The 16,936-nt window shown below is 37.4% G+C and overlaps 1 protein-coding gene across 5 annotated transcripts in view; it reads left to right on the forward strand.

Annotated features, from left to right (window-relative positions):
• Nucleotides 1-16,936, forward strand: part of osbpl8 (oxysterol binding protein-like 8) — a 105,106-nt gene that overhangs the window by 17,190 nt on the left and 70,980 nt on the right. For all 5 annotated transcript variants that reach the window (XM_028450702.1, XM_028450707.1, XM_028450704.1 and 2 more), the window contains exon 2: nt 9,641-9,738. Coding sequence is in view for 2 of the 5 variants with exons in the window: in XM_028450704.1 (XP_028306505.1) it covers nt 9,694-9,738 (45 nt within the window). In the remaining 3 variants the exon portion in view is untranslated. The remainder of the gene's footprint in view (nt 1-9,640; nt 9,739-16,936) is intronic.

Raw genomic sequence — 16,936 nt, forward strand, 5'->3', positions numbered from 1 at the left:
GTTCTCATTCCAGCTTGCTGTCCTTCACTAACTTGTGCATATAGTGCTGCTCGGTTCTCTCTCTGTGTGTGCACGCCTGGGTTTGCTGTTTGTCTGTTGTAGTCCGTCTCATATGTGGGACTTGCGTTACCTACCCACCTGATGCCATGCATGCTCACTGCAGGTGGCTGTAGAAATGTAAGATTAGAAATGCTTTTTAAAGGTAGTTAGATGGGTAAAATGGTTTAGATTAAAAACTGGATTTATAGTCTCTCAGCTTCTGACAGTTTCTGACACCCTTGATCTCATCTTTCAGCTCTTTTTAAAGGTCATTTACAGGTCATCATTGCAATATCAATGACATCTATAACCGTCACACTCCTTTGCTTTTCCCTGGAAAATCCTTCATGTGGATTTTTATATTGAATCTTCATATTGGAATCAGCTCCGCACATCCTCTCTCTCCCTCTCTCTGTTATGCAATAGACATACTAACCAACCCAGCTGAAGCCGTGTGCGTCATGCACAAATTTATCTAATGCTAGGCTCATCTAGCTATCATTTCTTCCATTGTCTTTCTGGTTATCCTCTGAGCCCCAGCACAGTGTTCCCTGGGCTGAGACAGAAACCTGTGCAATCACTAAACTCTCCTTGACACCACATTTCTTGAGATATTTTCGTCCTCTTCCTGCAGATGAGCAGCACCACCCACGTGTCACCCTGTTAGCTCAGGTATTGAGCAGTGAGTCACTTTGTTGCATCTAAAAACTCAATATTGTTGCAAAATAGCTTATTTCCTGCTTGTAAACCTATTTAATAGAAGAGAAATGTACACAGCCTTTAGCTAAGCTGTGCTCTGATGAGCTTTGTTCATACCCCGAGGTTACATACTGTATATGAGGCTGTGAGAAGCTACTTTAATGATTCTGCACACATAATAATGGATTGACATTGGGATCTGATCTGCTGATGGAAGCAGATGATTCATTGATTGTTTAATAATGTGTGTGTTTACGTCAAAATCAGCAGAAGAGATGAGACGGAGTAGAGTGTAACAATACAAGGTTTAATGCATGTTTGTGACTTCATCTACAGCATTGTTTAATTTACAGGCTTTGCCTGTGCTTAGTATCCCTTTTGTTTGGGTTGTGCATTGTTAGCTCTCTGCTTTATGTTCCATTGAAGTATTTGTGTTTGCCAGGTATTGAATTGCAGCTGTGTGATATTACAAGAGTACACTGATTCAATTCAGCGTTGTTTTATACAATCGTCTTAACCAACAGTTTTGGACCAGCTGAGGCTATCTTTATCTTTAAGGTAGGAAAAAACTTTTCTACGTTCTACTACTTTAGGAGTGATGACATACAATGCTTCTGGAGGAGTTTTTTGCCAGCGATTTTGTCATAGTACTGTAAGTACTTTGGGCGGCAGTAGCTCAGTCCGTAGAGACATGGGTTGGAAGGGTGGCTGGTTCAAGTCCCAATGCGGACCAAAATACGGAAGTTGTTCTGGTAGCTGAAGAGGTGCCAGGGCACTTCTCGAGCACTGTCGAGGTGCCCTTGAACAAGGCACCAAAAACCCAACACTGCTCTGGTGCGCTCCCTTCATTGTAAAAGCAGCCCCATTCTGACATCTCTCTATTAATGCATGTCCACAGGTCCTGTTTGTGCATGTGTGTGATTCGAGCCTATGTGTGTGGGAAGTATGTCCCTAAAAATAACAGAGTGCAATGTAATTTCAAATTAAAAAAAGTAGCGGTAAGATCTGCTAAGTTGTTGTTTTTGTAAAGTAATGTTGTTGGCTTCCCTTTGAATGTTTGCTTTTTTCTTGGCCTTTTTAGAACTAATATGTAAAACAGTCATCCACTATGGTTCTTGTATGTGTTCCTGCACAATTGACTGATTTTTAGCTTTCCCCACCTGCATGTGTTTTTCTTTTCCCTCGAAATATTTTTTTTTTTAAAGATTTGTCACATTATTGCATATATTAATGAATGACAGTTAGTCTTAAGAAAGCTAAGTCACCGTCACTACATGATCTGTAACGGAAAAGCAGTTCTGTGCTGGTGGAAAACTCGTCTACATCTGACAGTTATGGATCATGCACGCTCTCTGTCACCATGGTGACAATCATTCGTCACTACACGATCTGTTTGGAAACATCCGTTTGGCAGACTTAAATTCAACAAATGACAACGTAATTGAGGATTTAGATTTTTCATCACTTGAGTTTGGCCACATTAAGTTTGGTTTAAACCGTAAGGATAAAAGTAAAGATTTTTTGCACAACAAATTTTTTTTAATTTTGGCACTTTTTTTGGCAAAATTTCAATAATGCAGATATTTAAAAAAAAAAACATAGCCATGTTTGTCGCTTTTTTTTTTTTTTTGGAATGAGTTAAAATTCTAAACCTGCTGCCAAGATTTACCAAATTATTGGAAGTTTGTGCTTTCAGTGATTTATTTGAGTTTTAGTTTATTTTCTGTTTGGTTTTTGATTGTGAGTGTTGTGTATTGTGTTTTGATCAGCTTTTGTCTAGCTTTAGTGTTATTCTGCAGGTATGGATTTAAGTGAAGTAAAAAATTGAATAAAAAGGGACTTGTTGGGTGTATCATTCATTGCAATGACAGTCGAGTGAAAGGAGTGTTTGAAATTGTGGAGATGAATAAAGAAACTGCTCTGGGTGTTTTTTCTGTGTTCTGGATAATAAAACACATATGATGTAGCATTCCGTGTATAGCCATCCTTGCCCAATTTGGATGAGTCATGCCTATCTAATCAGAGAAGTTGTTAGTCTTAATGTGAAAAGTAAAGATTAAAGTACTACAAATGGGCCTGACTTAGTGTGAACATATAAATTCAAGTACTAATTATATATATGTTTTTGTTATTTGTTTCTATGTATTATTATTATTATTATTATTATTATTTTTATTGTTATCATGATTATTTTAATTTTTTTGGTATTTATAAGTATTTATTTTAAGTATTACTCCATTACTGCCGCTAGTACTCAGACAAATCTGTCTTCTTTATTTTTTGCAAATAATAAGCAAACGCCACAAAAGCAGTTGGATATACAATTTGTGAAAAGAACCGAAACATCATTCCCAGGTTTATATGTTCATATTACCCTCGTTTACATTTAAAATATCACGGCACGTGAAGTTGCAAAATCTACATCATAAAAAATGTGAGTAAAGAAAGTGATGCATATCCCGCATATGTGCAGAACAGATCATGTTTCCGGTATGGATCATATAGTGACAGTTACTGTATATTTTAGTGACCCACCTGCATATGTGGCATATATGACTGTATTACTGTGTATGCAATAATGGGGCCTCAGATTTTCATTTTTGAGTTTTCCCCAATTTCATTTCATAGTACAGTATACCCAATTCCATTTTATTTCCATTTTATCAGCTTCCCCCGACTTAGATATAATTACTGGCTACACATAGTTTGTACAAAGTTGGGAGTAGGAAGCGGTCCGATAAAGTCTTGGTATACTAAATCCTTGAGGGATAATTTTTTTTGAAATGGAGTAGCAAAATCTAACTAGTGGCTGGGAATGGAAGCCTTGTTGGGCATTATCAACCATGATTTTGTTTGTCCATGTGAGGATATTTGTTGATCACAGCAGTGTGCAACGTCATGCTCCACTGCCTTCACTCCTCAATTACAGTGCTTCCCTGTGATAACCCTTAAAGGGATCCTCCACTGTTTTTACAGATTTTAAAACCTTTGAACTTTCCTTATTAGAAGATCTATGCCTAACTAAACACATCATTTTGCACCATATTTGTTTTATTAACTTTTAAAAATGGGCCTAGTTTACCGTTTTAGAGCCTGTTGAAATGACATCGTTGATGACGTGAATCACCTCTTTTAGTATATTGACTTCTATGTATAGCAGTGAAGCATTCTTGATAATTTAGCTGCCTTTTCAGTCAAAATGACAACTTGTGCTGCATTGGGTTGCTCTAAAAATCAGTAAAAAAAAAAGGCTTTTGTTCCCCGAAATTTGATAAACAAAATTTGTGAGCCAAAAAATTCTGTGACCGCAGGGGGCGACGACAGAGTGAAAAAAGGGGAGAAAACGGAGAGGCTTAATGTAATGCGGAAATGGTTAAACCCTGAAACAAAACAAAAATCCATGCCCCGAAAAAATCTGTGACCGCAGGGGGCGACAGTTCCAACTTTGCTGTTTAGTAGAAGAGAAGAGCTCTGGGGTGCATGTAAATACATGCAACCAGGATGGATCTACTGCTGCTCATTAATGCTGCCCCAAGTTTATTCTGTCTGCTGCAAAGAACCGTCAGCATTAATGAGCAGCAGTCGATCCTGGTTGCCTGTATTTACATGCACCCCTGAGCTCTTCTCTTCTACTAAACAGCTGAGTTGGAAATGTCGCCCCCTGCAGTCACTGATTTCTTTGGGGCATGGATTTTGTTTTGTTTCAGGGTTTAACCATTTCCGCATTACATTAAACCTCTCTGTTTTCCTTCTGTTTGACTGAAATTGTACCAAAACATATATATACAGTGAGTACAGAAAATATTCAGACCCCTTTAAATTTTTCACTCTTTGTTTCATTGCAGCCATTTGCTAAAATAATAATAAAAAAAAATCATTTTATTTCACATTAATGTACACTCAGCATATCTTATCTCATCTTATGTGGTCTTTCTATGAGTGCACTGGACACTAGCATCATTCTCAAGTGAAGGATGACCTTGGCTCTGATTGAGCAGAGGTTTACTGTTAATCAATCTTAATAATTTCACCACTAGTATTCTGGGGTCACAGGGGGGCTAAGCAGAGGAACTTAAGATGACACTATTTTTCTTAATACGACTTGACTTTGAAATAATGCCATTGACAAAGGAGCACCAACATCATTGCCTCAATGTCTTCAATCAGTGTATCCTTCAACACCAAACGCATCCCAGGAGTTCCACTTCGTGTTTTTATAATGGTATGTCTTTCATGCTGGTATACAGCGTTAGGCCTACAGAACCAAGTGGAAATGTCTGTCAATCTCCTGGCTCAAAAGGAAAGCCTACATGGGCTGGTGCACACATCGAAAAGCAATAGTTTCAATGTTAAATTAATATAAATTACTCAATTTAGTGTTTGTTAAGAGAAAATGTAAATGCCTGATCATGCTTCTCACCATGTTGACAACAAGAAAATGACAGATGTGCTTCATTGGTTTTCTGACTCAGGGAAATAATTTTTGTTGCAAGCATTCAATGTGTCTCTAAAAATAAGAGCACTATATACTAATCACATTAAATGATGTCAATGACTATATGAGCCCTGCTACAATACCATGATATATAATACAAATTTCACCCACTTTCAGCTAAAACAGCCCCTCTGTAATAAAAAAAGATCCTGGCATGTGGTGGAATGGTGATTGATGAATGTTTGTAGTTTAAATTAAAGTAATTTGTATTACCTTCATTCAGTAGCTGGGATAATTCACATATGAGATATGTATTTGTATATTTTCTTCTTTTTTTCTGGGTACTTTTTGCTCTGTTGGAGTCCCACCTCCGCTTTTTGGCTGCAGCTCCAGTTGGGCTTTATAGCTGATTATGTAGCTCATGCTTTGAGAAATTGAAGGACATGGGCCGGAGCCGAGTGACTGTTTGAGCACCAGAGCGTTGCATTATCAAAATGACTGGATGAAGGATGTAGAAGCTGCCTCATTGTCCCTACCTTTGTCTGATAGTTGCTATAATCTGACCTTGATCATTGTCCTTTAAACTCCACCACCTCATTTATTTCCTCAGCTTATTTGGAAGGAAAAGTATCTACATAAAAGTGTGTTTGTAGTCCGTGTGAAAGATTGTAACAACTGTGAATCAGGATGTTTTTAAGGGCTGGACAAAAAATCGATTCAAAATTCTATAATTTTGAGACAATTGTTTTGAGGGGGGGTTTTTTGTAAGAAATTACAGGATTTTCGAAGACTAGAGTGTAGATTGTGATTAAAAGCTGACTGCCTTCATGTGATATAGCCATGGGGAAATAGCATGTCCATGCAAATACTGTGGAATTTCATTTAATTTGTGAATTTGGATGGACTAAGATATCCTTATCGGAATCATTTGGTAATTTAATTTACACAATGAATAATGTTTTCTCTGCTATTTTACTTCCTCCTGAGGGCCTATTTGGATACTTAAAAGGTCCGTATTTGACTCCCGGGTTTTGAGTTTGACATGTGTCTTTGGCAGTCAATGGTTATTTTTTTCTCATTTCAGTTATATAAAACTTGTATTTCTTATTCCATAATATAGTGTATGTGTATGGCTTAATGAAAATGTGTTTAACATTTGTAAGTTGATATATAATCATAAAATAGTTTTCCTTGGTAATATGGTATTAGGGCTGGGTGATGTGACCTAAAATTCATATCGCGGTAAAGATACAGTATATATCGCTTCTTTCTGAAAGGGTTACATAGTTTCTTAGCAAAGCTACATTTATTTAAGGAATCCATAAATAAATCAAAACAAACGCATATAATGTAATGTAATTTTGAGAACATTTATATATATACATGCAAAATAGTGACAATGTTGTCACAACAATTGCTTGCTTCTTGAAAAACACACAAAAATAATAATATATCCAATAAATAAAACAGTCATTGGTTAAAGCATAGTTGCACTTATAACATCTCTGTTAAACTTGGTGGAGTAAATAAATAAAAATAGCTTATAATGTTACACTCTTATAAACCGATGTTAGGTGAGATAAAGCCTGTGACTGAAGCGCTGCTGCCTTCACCACATTGGTGCCATTGTCAGTGTCAGTGGTGATACACACCTGAGTTTCTTCTCTGAGACCCCATGATTCCAGCGCATCCATTAATTTGTCTATCGCTTCATCCATATGGTCATCAGGAAAATGTTGTCTGTAAGCACCATCTATACAATGATGAGTTAACTTATCTATTGGATGGTGAGGCTGATATAAAGCTCAGCGGTGCGACTCGAAAGCAAGTCTGTATAGTTACAAAATACTTTAGTTTATGGAAGTCTTGTGTTCAGAGGTACCGGCCCCCTAGGAGATACATCTAAGTCATTAAGTGGTTCTCAACTGGTTTGCCTTTGAGACCCATCATAACCTCCAAGAACACACCGTGACCCAAATTGAGGAACATGTTTAATTCCAAATTATTTAATGATGTGGAGTTATTCATACCAAAAATTACAGCTGGGTATCACCAGGTACCTCAAGATATATTTTTATTTTTATTTTATTTTATTTTATTTTTTTTAAATTTTTTTCCCCCAATAACGATATTATCACGATATCTGTGTCACTGAAGAAATTCAGAATTTATTGACTGCAGTGAATCCATTTCACAGGAATTACAAACCATTGTCAATCAATTTCACATGAATGAGAGCTAAGTAAAACAAAGTGTATACGGCACAATGGCTTTACACACACACACACACACTACTATATTTTTTTTTTTGTTTTTTGTCTTGTATGTTGCAATTTGAAAAAAAAAATATCGATATTGGGCGCCAGTGAATTGTTTACGTATCTCGAGACGAAACCTTGCGATATATCGTCGTATCGATATTTTGGCACACCCCTACCAAAAATAATGCAGAATATCACAGTAGAGCCGCAAAAACATATCTGTCTTGAACAGCAGTCAAAGCTTTCAAATAAAGTCAACAAAGTGCAGATTAAAAATAGAAAGTAAGTGCTTAAAAAGATAACTGCCAACAAATGCTTAGAGTGTGGAGAGACACGACTACGTTAAGGTTGAAGACAGAACATTCACACAATGCCCAATATATCCCACCTACCTGAAATCACAGGGTTACTGACGGGATGGATCTTCACCTGTCAGCCCTTGTGATATTGTGGTTGATTGATTGATTGTTCAATGTATGTTACATATACACATGCTTTTTTTGCATTAACATGTGCAGCTTTACGACATTTTAACATGCTTTCATATATACATAATACTGTACATAAACTCGAAAAGGAGTGGGAGAAAGTAAACTTACAAGTTCCCACCCCTATAAGTATCATAATTTCATATCAGTGGTTGCTTCCTTTCACAAAACAGTTAATATTACAGATAAACAGTTTACATGCAAGAAACATACATTATACATACACGTAAATATTTACAAAAAGACATGTTATCAACAATGGATCAATATGTTACCAACAATGGTAAGTACTTTCGTAGATCACAAGCTCTTCTATGTAACAGTTTGATCTGTCCATTTTTAAGACATTAAAAGACATTTTTGGCTAACTCTTGGTTTTTTTGCTCTACTTATGGAATGTTTTCAGACCCCTTTAGACCTTTTTTTCCCAAGAAAAGTCCTTTGTGTGGACTCTGTGCTACATGAATAGGCTGCATATCTGTTCACCATTTATACATGCAGTGGAGTTGTGTTGGTGTGTGATAGGATTCTTACTGATGCTGTTGAATGATGAACGGTTTGCACACTCAGCAACAAGATAAGACTGAATACTAAGAAGGACCTGCACATGTGCAAAAAAATACAACACCGCCACCACCATGATGCTTTGATGGTTTTGTCATTAAATCTAGTAATTGAGTGTCAAAATGACAATTGTACACTAATTTGTCATGATTATTATCATTATAAGTCATTATAATATTATTAAGTTATAGTTACAACAGTTACCACATTGTAGCTGCCTTGTTCAATGCACTATATTTTATCAAAAATACACCAACCTTGTATTTCTATTTCTCATTCTTCATGTGTGACAGCTGTTAAAGAAATTATCTTGAACTTTGATTTTAGCACCTAACCTATCACATCGAGGCATCAAACCCCTGTGGATTTTTTGCTCCATAACTCACGGTTACTCCCTGGAGTCGGTCCTCAGCTGGTTCAGCAGAGCAGCTAAGTGGCTGCAAGCCCAAACTTCCCCTGGATAGATTAGGGTTCACAACACTGTCACACTCTGACAGATCTGCTGGGAAAATTAGTCTAGAGTTACAAGGAAAGGAAGGAAGAGATTGTATTTATGGAGCTAACAAGGAGGTCAGTTCTTCCTCTTAGGTTTGTATCAGATTTGTGTTTTTTTTAGAGTAACTAAACGCCAAGGTTTTTAGCTGATGTGTGTCTAGGCTGGAAATTCATAAAAATGCCTTGATTATGGACTGGGCTTCTGGAACAATTAAGACATGCCCACTCTATACTAAAAAATCTTCATAGAACAATCTATGCTATGCTAACTACCTACTCAATGCTTAGTATATCGCTCTATTCACTGTTCTCTCAATCCAACCTACTTAGTACAGATTGCAGTCTACAGGTGCTAGATTTTATAGGAGGGGCACGGCCAACTTTGAGTTTTTTCTGGGCTTGGCCAACCGGAGAGTTCTATCCGGCTTGTAGGGACACATGAATGCCATCAGAAGATGCTTTCCTTATGAGAACTCATAGGGAGGGATACATCAAAGCAATCACCTCAGATGGTTTTCCACACAGCATTTTATCTCTTTGTTTCATCACGACACTTGAAACATTTGTTAAGTTTCCTGCCAATGCAAAGTTTGTCATGCTTACAAATCAAAGGTTTTATTATTGTCTGATTGCAACCCATTGTCTCTGTGTCTGGACAGATATGCGATCATCTGAGCCGCTCTGGAAAGCCTGACTCTGGTTTAACGCCACCATGGAGTCGTCCTCAGAGTCCCAGCAAGAGCCTGAGAAAACTTTGGTAAGCCAACAAAAACATATCAATATATCAGACAGTATAGCACCCTATTAAGCAATAGGAGTACATTTCCTAATAATATGTGGCAGTTTATTGTGTGTTGTTGAATGACTTTATCTTCCTTTAATGGTCTAGCATGTAAAAATAGAGCCAACCACCATGTCATTTCCTGCTGTCAGCTGATAAATAGACGTCTTCACTCACTGCCCATTTTTTAGTGTTAACTTTAGGTTTTTCATCCTCCTCTGACATCCGTGACAGGGTGTCTCCTCCTAAAACACTGTTTTATCTCAAGAACTACTGTGTGCAACCGGCTGCAGGCATTTAAAGTTTACAGTGGAAGACCGTCACTCCTCAGCAGACTGTAATGGTACCCCCAATCATGAAAACAGGAATAAAGCTAAAACTGGAAAGGAAAGATCATACAGACTGCACAGTTAAAGTAACTTCATGTTTGGCAGTAATAGTACTGCTGTAATGTAAGCTTTAAAATACATCCCATGAATCTCACTTTTTATTCTAGATACGTACAATTTGGTGATTTTTCTTTTTTATTGTATCACTATTCGACAATGTGAAAAAACAAAGTTGAGTGACACTCCTTGATCTGCCAGAAGATAATGGTAATGCATCAGGCTCTCTATGCCTGCTCAATACATCTGGCACGCTGGAAGCCTGTTTCAGTTTAATTGTTTTCCAAAAAAAATGTTCACTCAAATTGTTTTTGTCTCAATCCCATTTCTACTTTTAGGCTTTTGAAGCTGAACTTAGAACCTTCTTAAGATCCAAAAGTTCAAAATGTAAATTTTTGCAATTTTTCAACTGGTCTTAACAGTTTGATCAGGAGTGGACATATGCAAGGCTGGCCTCTATGAATGATTGATGAGCATGTCCCACAGAGGCTTGGCTAGATTGAGATATGGACAATTTAAAGAATGAATAAAAACTTGGTGATGCTTTACTTGAAGTTTTATACATTAAAGCCGACATTACATTGTCTTTATCTGTCATTAGCTTGAATAAGGTGTCACGAAGGCTGTCATTAAGTGTCGTTCACTAAATTATGACACCTTTGGAGCTATATTGGCATTTTTTGCGTTAGGTGGACGGATCTAGTGGGGTTAGTTAGGGTTAGGGGTTAGGGCAGGGTATAAAATAAATAAAATATTATGGAGGCATTTTAAAAATGATTGGGGGCCGTGGGTAAAAGAATGTACTTTGAGCTTTGATATTTTTATAGATTAAAATGCACAAAGCATATAAAGGAAAAGCTCACCCTTTCTTTTTCAGAGAAGTTTGCAAGTGTCTTAGTACGGTTGCTATTACAGAAAGAAGAAGACAGATGTAGGGAAACAATGGGTTTATATAGCTCTTAACAGCATGTAAATATTACACAAAAGTGCAATAGAAGTTTAATAGACCTACAGTTTCTAAAGAAATGTATATATACTGTACATTATGTCTGGAGAATACTAAGTTGTTGACAAAAACTTGGGGGCAATTTTGGCCTGTGGAACAAAGTTTTTTGGGGCCTTCTTGGTTAAATTGGGGCAAAATGGGCCGTGCCCCTCGCTATTTTCCGATACTGGTTAGGGTTAAGGTAATGAACAACACTTAATGACAGCCTTCATGACACCTTATTCATGCTAGTAACAGATGTCATGTCATAATAATGACAGCGTAATGTAAGCCTTATGTATAAAACTTCAAGTAAAGTGTCACCAAAAATTCTTTGTTTTTGTGAAAGACAGCATCACCCAGCTGAAAGAGAGCACTGGCATCAGTTTTCACAAAAGGGTTTATTTCAATGCTTAGGATCAATTTTGGGATCTTAACTTACTATAATTTTGTGATCTTTATGCTTATATAGTTTTCCAACTAGCACAAGGGCTGCTAAATAGAGGCTGTGACCACACTGCTTTTACTCCTCACTGCTACTTAATAGTCTGAAGTGGTACACAAAGGCTTTCCTGACAGGAGCTCACAGTACAGTCACACCAATTAGGGAATGGGTGGAAAGCTTCAAGCCCCCTGTGTGTTTGGATAGAGGAAGTGCTTTTGGGTTGCAGGGGAAAGGGGAAGAAGTAAGACAAAAACGGTTCTGAAAAACTGAATCTGTTCCTTGTTCATCATGTTAGTTAAAACTAGGCAGTGGGACTTAAAAATGAGGAAGATTTAAATAATATATAAAGGTTTTTCCCCTAAGCAAGCATCAGTCCTGTTAGACTGCACTATTAATAAAAGCTGACTGGGAGCAGTTCCAATTTCAAAGACAAACATTCTTCGAATTAGTGCACTACTATCTACTGTATCTATAAAAGCAAAGAATGTCTGTGTGTCTGTGTCTGTGTCTGTGTCTGTGTGTGTGTGTGTGTGCGTGTGCGCGCGCGCGCGTGTGGAGCAAATATCTCCCCGACGCGGTCCGAGTTCGACTTGAAACTTGGTCAATGGGTTCCAAATACCCCAAATGTGTGCATCTGTTATTTTGGAGTAATTTGGTCATTTCGAAATGTTTATATTAATTTGTAATTCACTTCTGGACGGCCCCGAAATGAAACCTATTCAGCTTTTGACCTCAGGGTGTGACGGGGCGCTAGCGCACCATCTATATCTATTTCACTGCACAGCTCCTCACCCGAGCAAGAGTCACGTGTGCGGCCAGAGCCAATCGCTGCGCACAGCCAAGCAGATACAGACTGTAAACACACGAGTGAGAGAGAAGATAGTTTAGACCGAGACACGGGAGCTCTCTGAATAGATCATTTGAAACCGTCAGCCACTGGTGAGTCTTTTGCAGACAACTTTCCCAGCCCGTTCAATGCTCCACCTGGAAAACTGCGGATTCTCTGTGGTGCCGTGCATGGAAGTTAAGCTCTGACCACTCGGTTTGAAGGTAAAAAATGATTTTTGTTTTAAAAAAAAAAAAAAAAAGACAGCCAAATTGTAGATAATACTTTAATTTACTTACTCATGTAGTTTGGAGCTTTACGTTTTGTTTTGTTACTTTTCTGATTGGCGTTACAATGTCTATGGAGTTTGGTTATCAGCGTCTTAAACATTTCCCGGGAACACACACACAAGGTATTTATTTATTTATAATAAAAATATACTAAATGAGTAAAATAAAACAAAAAACTAAATAATATTTATACAATAAGTACACAAATTGACTCCAGAATCACTATATAATGGCAACCAAAAACACTTACACATAAAATGTACAAAAACACAACTGAAAGACAAAAAAACACACAAAATGACTCCAAAAAACATACATTACAGAAAAATACACCAAACAACAAAAACATAAAAATGACTCAATACATAAAACTAAATATTTGTACAAAAAATACACAAAATGACTCCTGAATCACACTACAATGGCAACAAAAACTATAATTATACAAAAACACAACAGAAAGATACAAAAATACACATAATGACTCCAAAAAACATATATTACAGAAAAATACACCAAACCAAAAAATATAAAAATCGCACACACTGTAATTAATAATAAACCCCTTCATAACACTACAGAGTACAGAGTATGTACACCTCTTTGTACATCCAACCTTCAAACACATAGTAATTTGGCCATAATTAACTCTACTTAAGCTGCCACATGAATGCATACTTCCGACGGGCACTGTACTAGTTAGCATAAAACGAAGTGCAGTGGATAGTTTAAGTAATTGGATGATCACAATTTGCGACATTACTGTCTAGTTAAAAAAAAAGGTCTACATTTTTAGAAAATGCTCACAAGAGCTTAATTATCACTATGTGGCCCAGCCCTACTTGTAAGTGATAAATGACTAATTTGATCTGACTGTAGACCATAATCGTCCCTCTTTAGATTTTATCAGCTGAACATTAGATAGGATTGCTAATTCAGACAGCTCCTTAAGATCAAAGGAACTGCAATAGGCAAGGCAAGGCAAGTTTAATTGTATAGCGCATTTCATACACAAGGCAATGTGCTTTACATGATCAAAAAGTGCAACAGAAAACATTCAACAGCTTAAAATCAATAAGAACATCATTTAAAATCAACAGTAAAATCATTTAAAATCATCAACAAACACATAGATCAACAACATGACCAAAAATCTCCCTCTCAATCATACGCAGTAGAGCAAAAACAGAGTTTTAACTTGGATTTAAAAATGTTCACATTGTATGCTGACTTCAGCTCTGCTGGCCGTTTGTTCCACTTCTTTGCAGCATAACAACTAAAAGCAGCATCACCATGTTTACTGTGAGCTCTGGGCTCTACTGTCTGACCTGTGTCCATAGATCTGAGAGACCTGCTGGGTTCATACCTGACTAACATGTCACTGATGTATTCTGGACCAAACCCATTCACAGATTTATACACCAGCAGCAGAACTTTAAAGTCTATTCTGAGGCTGACTGGGAGCCAGTGTAAAGACTTTAATACTGAAGTAATGTGTTCTGGTCTCTTTGTTCTGGTTAAGACCCGAGCTGCAGCGTTCTGAACCAGCTGTAGCTGGACCAGTTTCTCCTGATCTTTCTGAGTCATTAAACCTTTCACTCTGGAGATGTTCTTTAGGTGGTAGAAGCTGTTTTTGTGATAGATTTGATTTGACTGTTGAATTTCAGATCTGAGTCAATCAGAACACCAAGGTTTTTGACTTGGTCTTTAGCTTTTAAAAATCAAAACTCAAGATAATTGCTGACAGCAGTCCTCTTTTCCTTGTTCCCAAAGACAATCACCTCAATATTATCATGATTTAGTTGTAGGAAGTTTTCACTCATCCAGCAGTTTACTTTTTATAAGCAGTCACACAACACCTCAATGGGACCATAGTCATCTGGGTTCGGTGATAGATATAGTTGAGTCATCTGCGTAGCTCTTATAATCAACCTTACAGTTGTGTAAAATGTGTCCTAGAGGAAGCATATGAAGGCTAAACAGAAGGGGTTCAATAACAGATCCCTGAGGAACCCCACAGGACATTGGTAATATGTTAGATTCAAAGTTTCCAATGCTTACAAAATAACTTCGCTCCTCCAAGTAGGACTTAAACCATTGCTCTACTTTTCCCATTTAGTCCAACCCATTTTTGCAATCTGTGCAATTTGCAAATTTTTACTCTGGACATACTCATACTTACTCCTTTTCAACTCTTTTCACCCCCTTGCGATACTAGGGCCCTATGAAATCTGTTTTATAATACCCCCCCTTTATTGTCACCCAATTTCCCCTCAGGGATCAATGGTTTACTGAATCTGAGCTGGTTTATTGTTTAAGTTTTGATCAACTTAATTTAAATTAACCAAATTATCCTGATGACATCATTCGAGACCATAATGATTAAACAGAAATAAATGGACACAAGGAATCGGATGCATCAGTTATTTCACCACTAGGGGCCAGAAAATGTTACAGTATCAGAAGTTATCATTAACCTACAATGTTTCAGACTGTGAAAGCATCGATGTCTCATCCACAACAATTGAACAACTTTTCTCACAGATCTCTTGTAGCTCTGATGAAATGTTTATTAAACACTGAGCAGGTAAAACTGATTAAAGCTGACTTATGTTTTCATGGAGCGATGCTGCGCTACATGAGAAACAGACGGAGCTTCACAGGCGCTTCAAAGTTAAACGAGCACTGGTGGCTCTGTATTTAGGTCAGTGATGATTTGCGTAGTGTTTTGGCAGTTTAGACGCTGTTTAATGCAGACAGGACAAGAGAGGGGCGAGTGTTGCACCTTATCAGCGGTCCTCGGAGACAGTTTCCCATAAAAAAACGTTCCTTGCCTCATGGTGACGGTGTTTCATGCTGATTTTGTCCATTCCCGCATTTCAGTGGTCAATTTTGTGATTCCGTCCGCAATTCCATTAACGTGGATTTTATAGGGCCCTACGATACCATTCGTAGCATCGACGATGCAGCTTGTTTTAGAAATGTGATATTTTGTCTCACAATACATTGTCCAACCTTTATCTTTAAGCATTGCTTGAAGGACTTGGTTCTAATATTTTATTATTATCTGAAGTTAGACTACCTTTTACTCTTTATTGCAAACTTTATTGGTTTTGTCATTATTATGCTGATACGTGAAATCACAGCCAATCAAATGATATTGCTATTTATATTTGTGGTTTCGCTTGAGAATGTCAAACATGTGACATATTGTGTTGCTGGTTATTTTTATTGTAAAGAGGATGGCTCTCCAGGCTATTGTAAACTCTGGTAGGCATGGTGGGTGCATGTCTCTCACTTGTCTCCCCTTTTAAGCATCCTCCACCATTCAGTGAGCTGTCATCTGTATTGTATGTACTGTAATGAAAGCTCTGGTTTCCTGCTGCGGAGAGTAGGCTTGAGAGAAAAGGCTCTGACAAGCATTATGGACTCAAACAATAATAGCTCAGGATCTAGCCATAGCCATGCATGCTGATGAATAGTTGACTTAACTGGTGTACTGTAGTTTTGTATGAAGTACAGACTGACAGTGACTCAAGATTTATTTGCAAAATGTTTTAATGTTTTATATATGTGTGTTTTTAAACAGCTATTTTTGAAAAACCTAATTTGGTTAGTTGAATTCTAAAAAAAAGTGGGTAACAGGGTGGGACCAGTGGAGAACCCATGATTTAGATCATCTCTGCTCCTCCTCCTCGTGTGTGTGTGTGTGTGTGTGTGTGTGTGCGCGTGCGTGCATGCGTGACATGTATTCAACTTACCTATACATGTTTCTAGACGTGGCTGGAAACTATGAATCCCAGGAAAATGTTGTTATTTTGCGGCCCTCTTTCTTTATGTAAGATGTTAAACAGTGATCAATTCTCTCTCTCTCTTGCTCTCTCTCTATTTATATATATATATATATATATATATATATATATATATATATATATATATATATACTATATATATAGTAATTGGTGGGATTGAGAAAACTGCCACTGATAGACCAGAGGAGAAAATTCGCCTCGGGCGAGGTGACTCAGCATACCCACAGCATGCTCTTGTTGACACACTCATTTAGGTAAACAAATTAAAGTAAACAGAAAAGGCTATGGTTGTTCCACTATGGCTATAGGTTAGGGTGATGTCTCACTTGTAACAATCTCAACAAAAGCCTAGAAAGATGTGGGTGGTTGGTGAAAGGGCTGTTGTTGATGAATGCTTTCAGCCGGGTTTTGTGGCATCAAATAGATCTGA

Source organism: Gouania willdenowi, chromosome 6, assembly GCF_900634775.1.
Source record: "Gouania willdenowi chromosome 6, fGouWil2.1, whole genome shotgun sequence".
In the NCBI taxonomy this organism is placed as follows: domain Eukaryota; kingdom Metazoa; phylum Chordata; class Actinopteri; order Blenniiformes; family Gobiesocidae; genus Gouania; species Gouania willdenowi.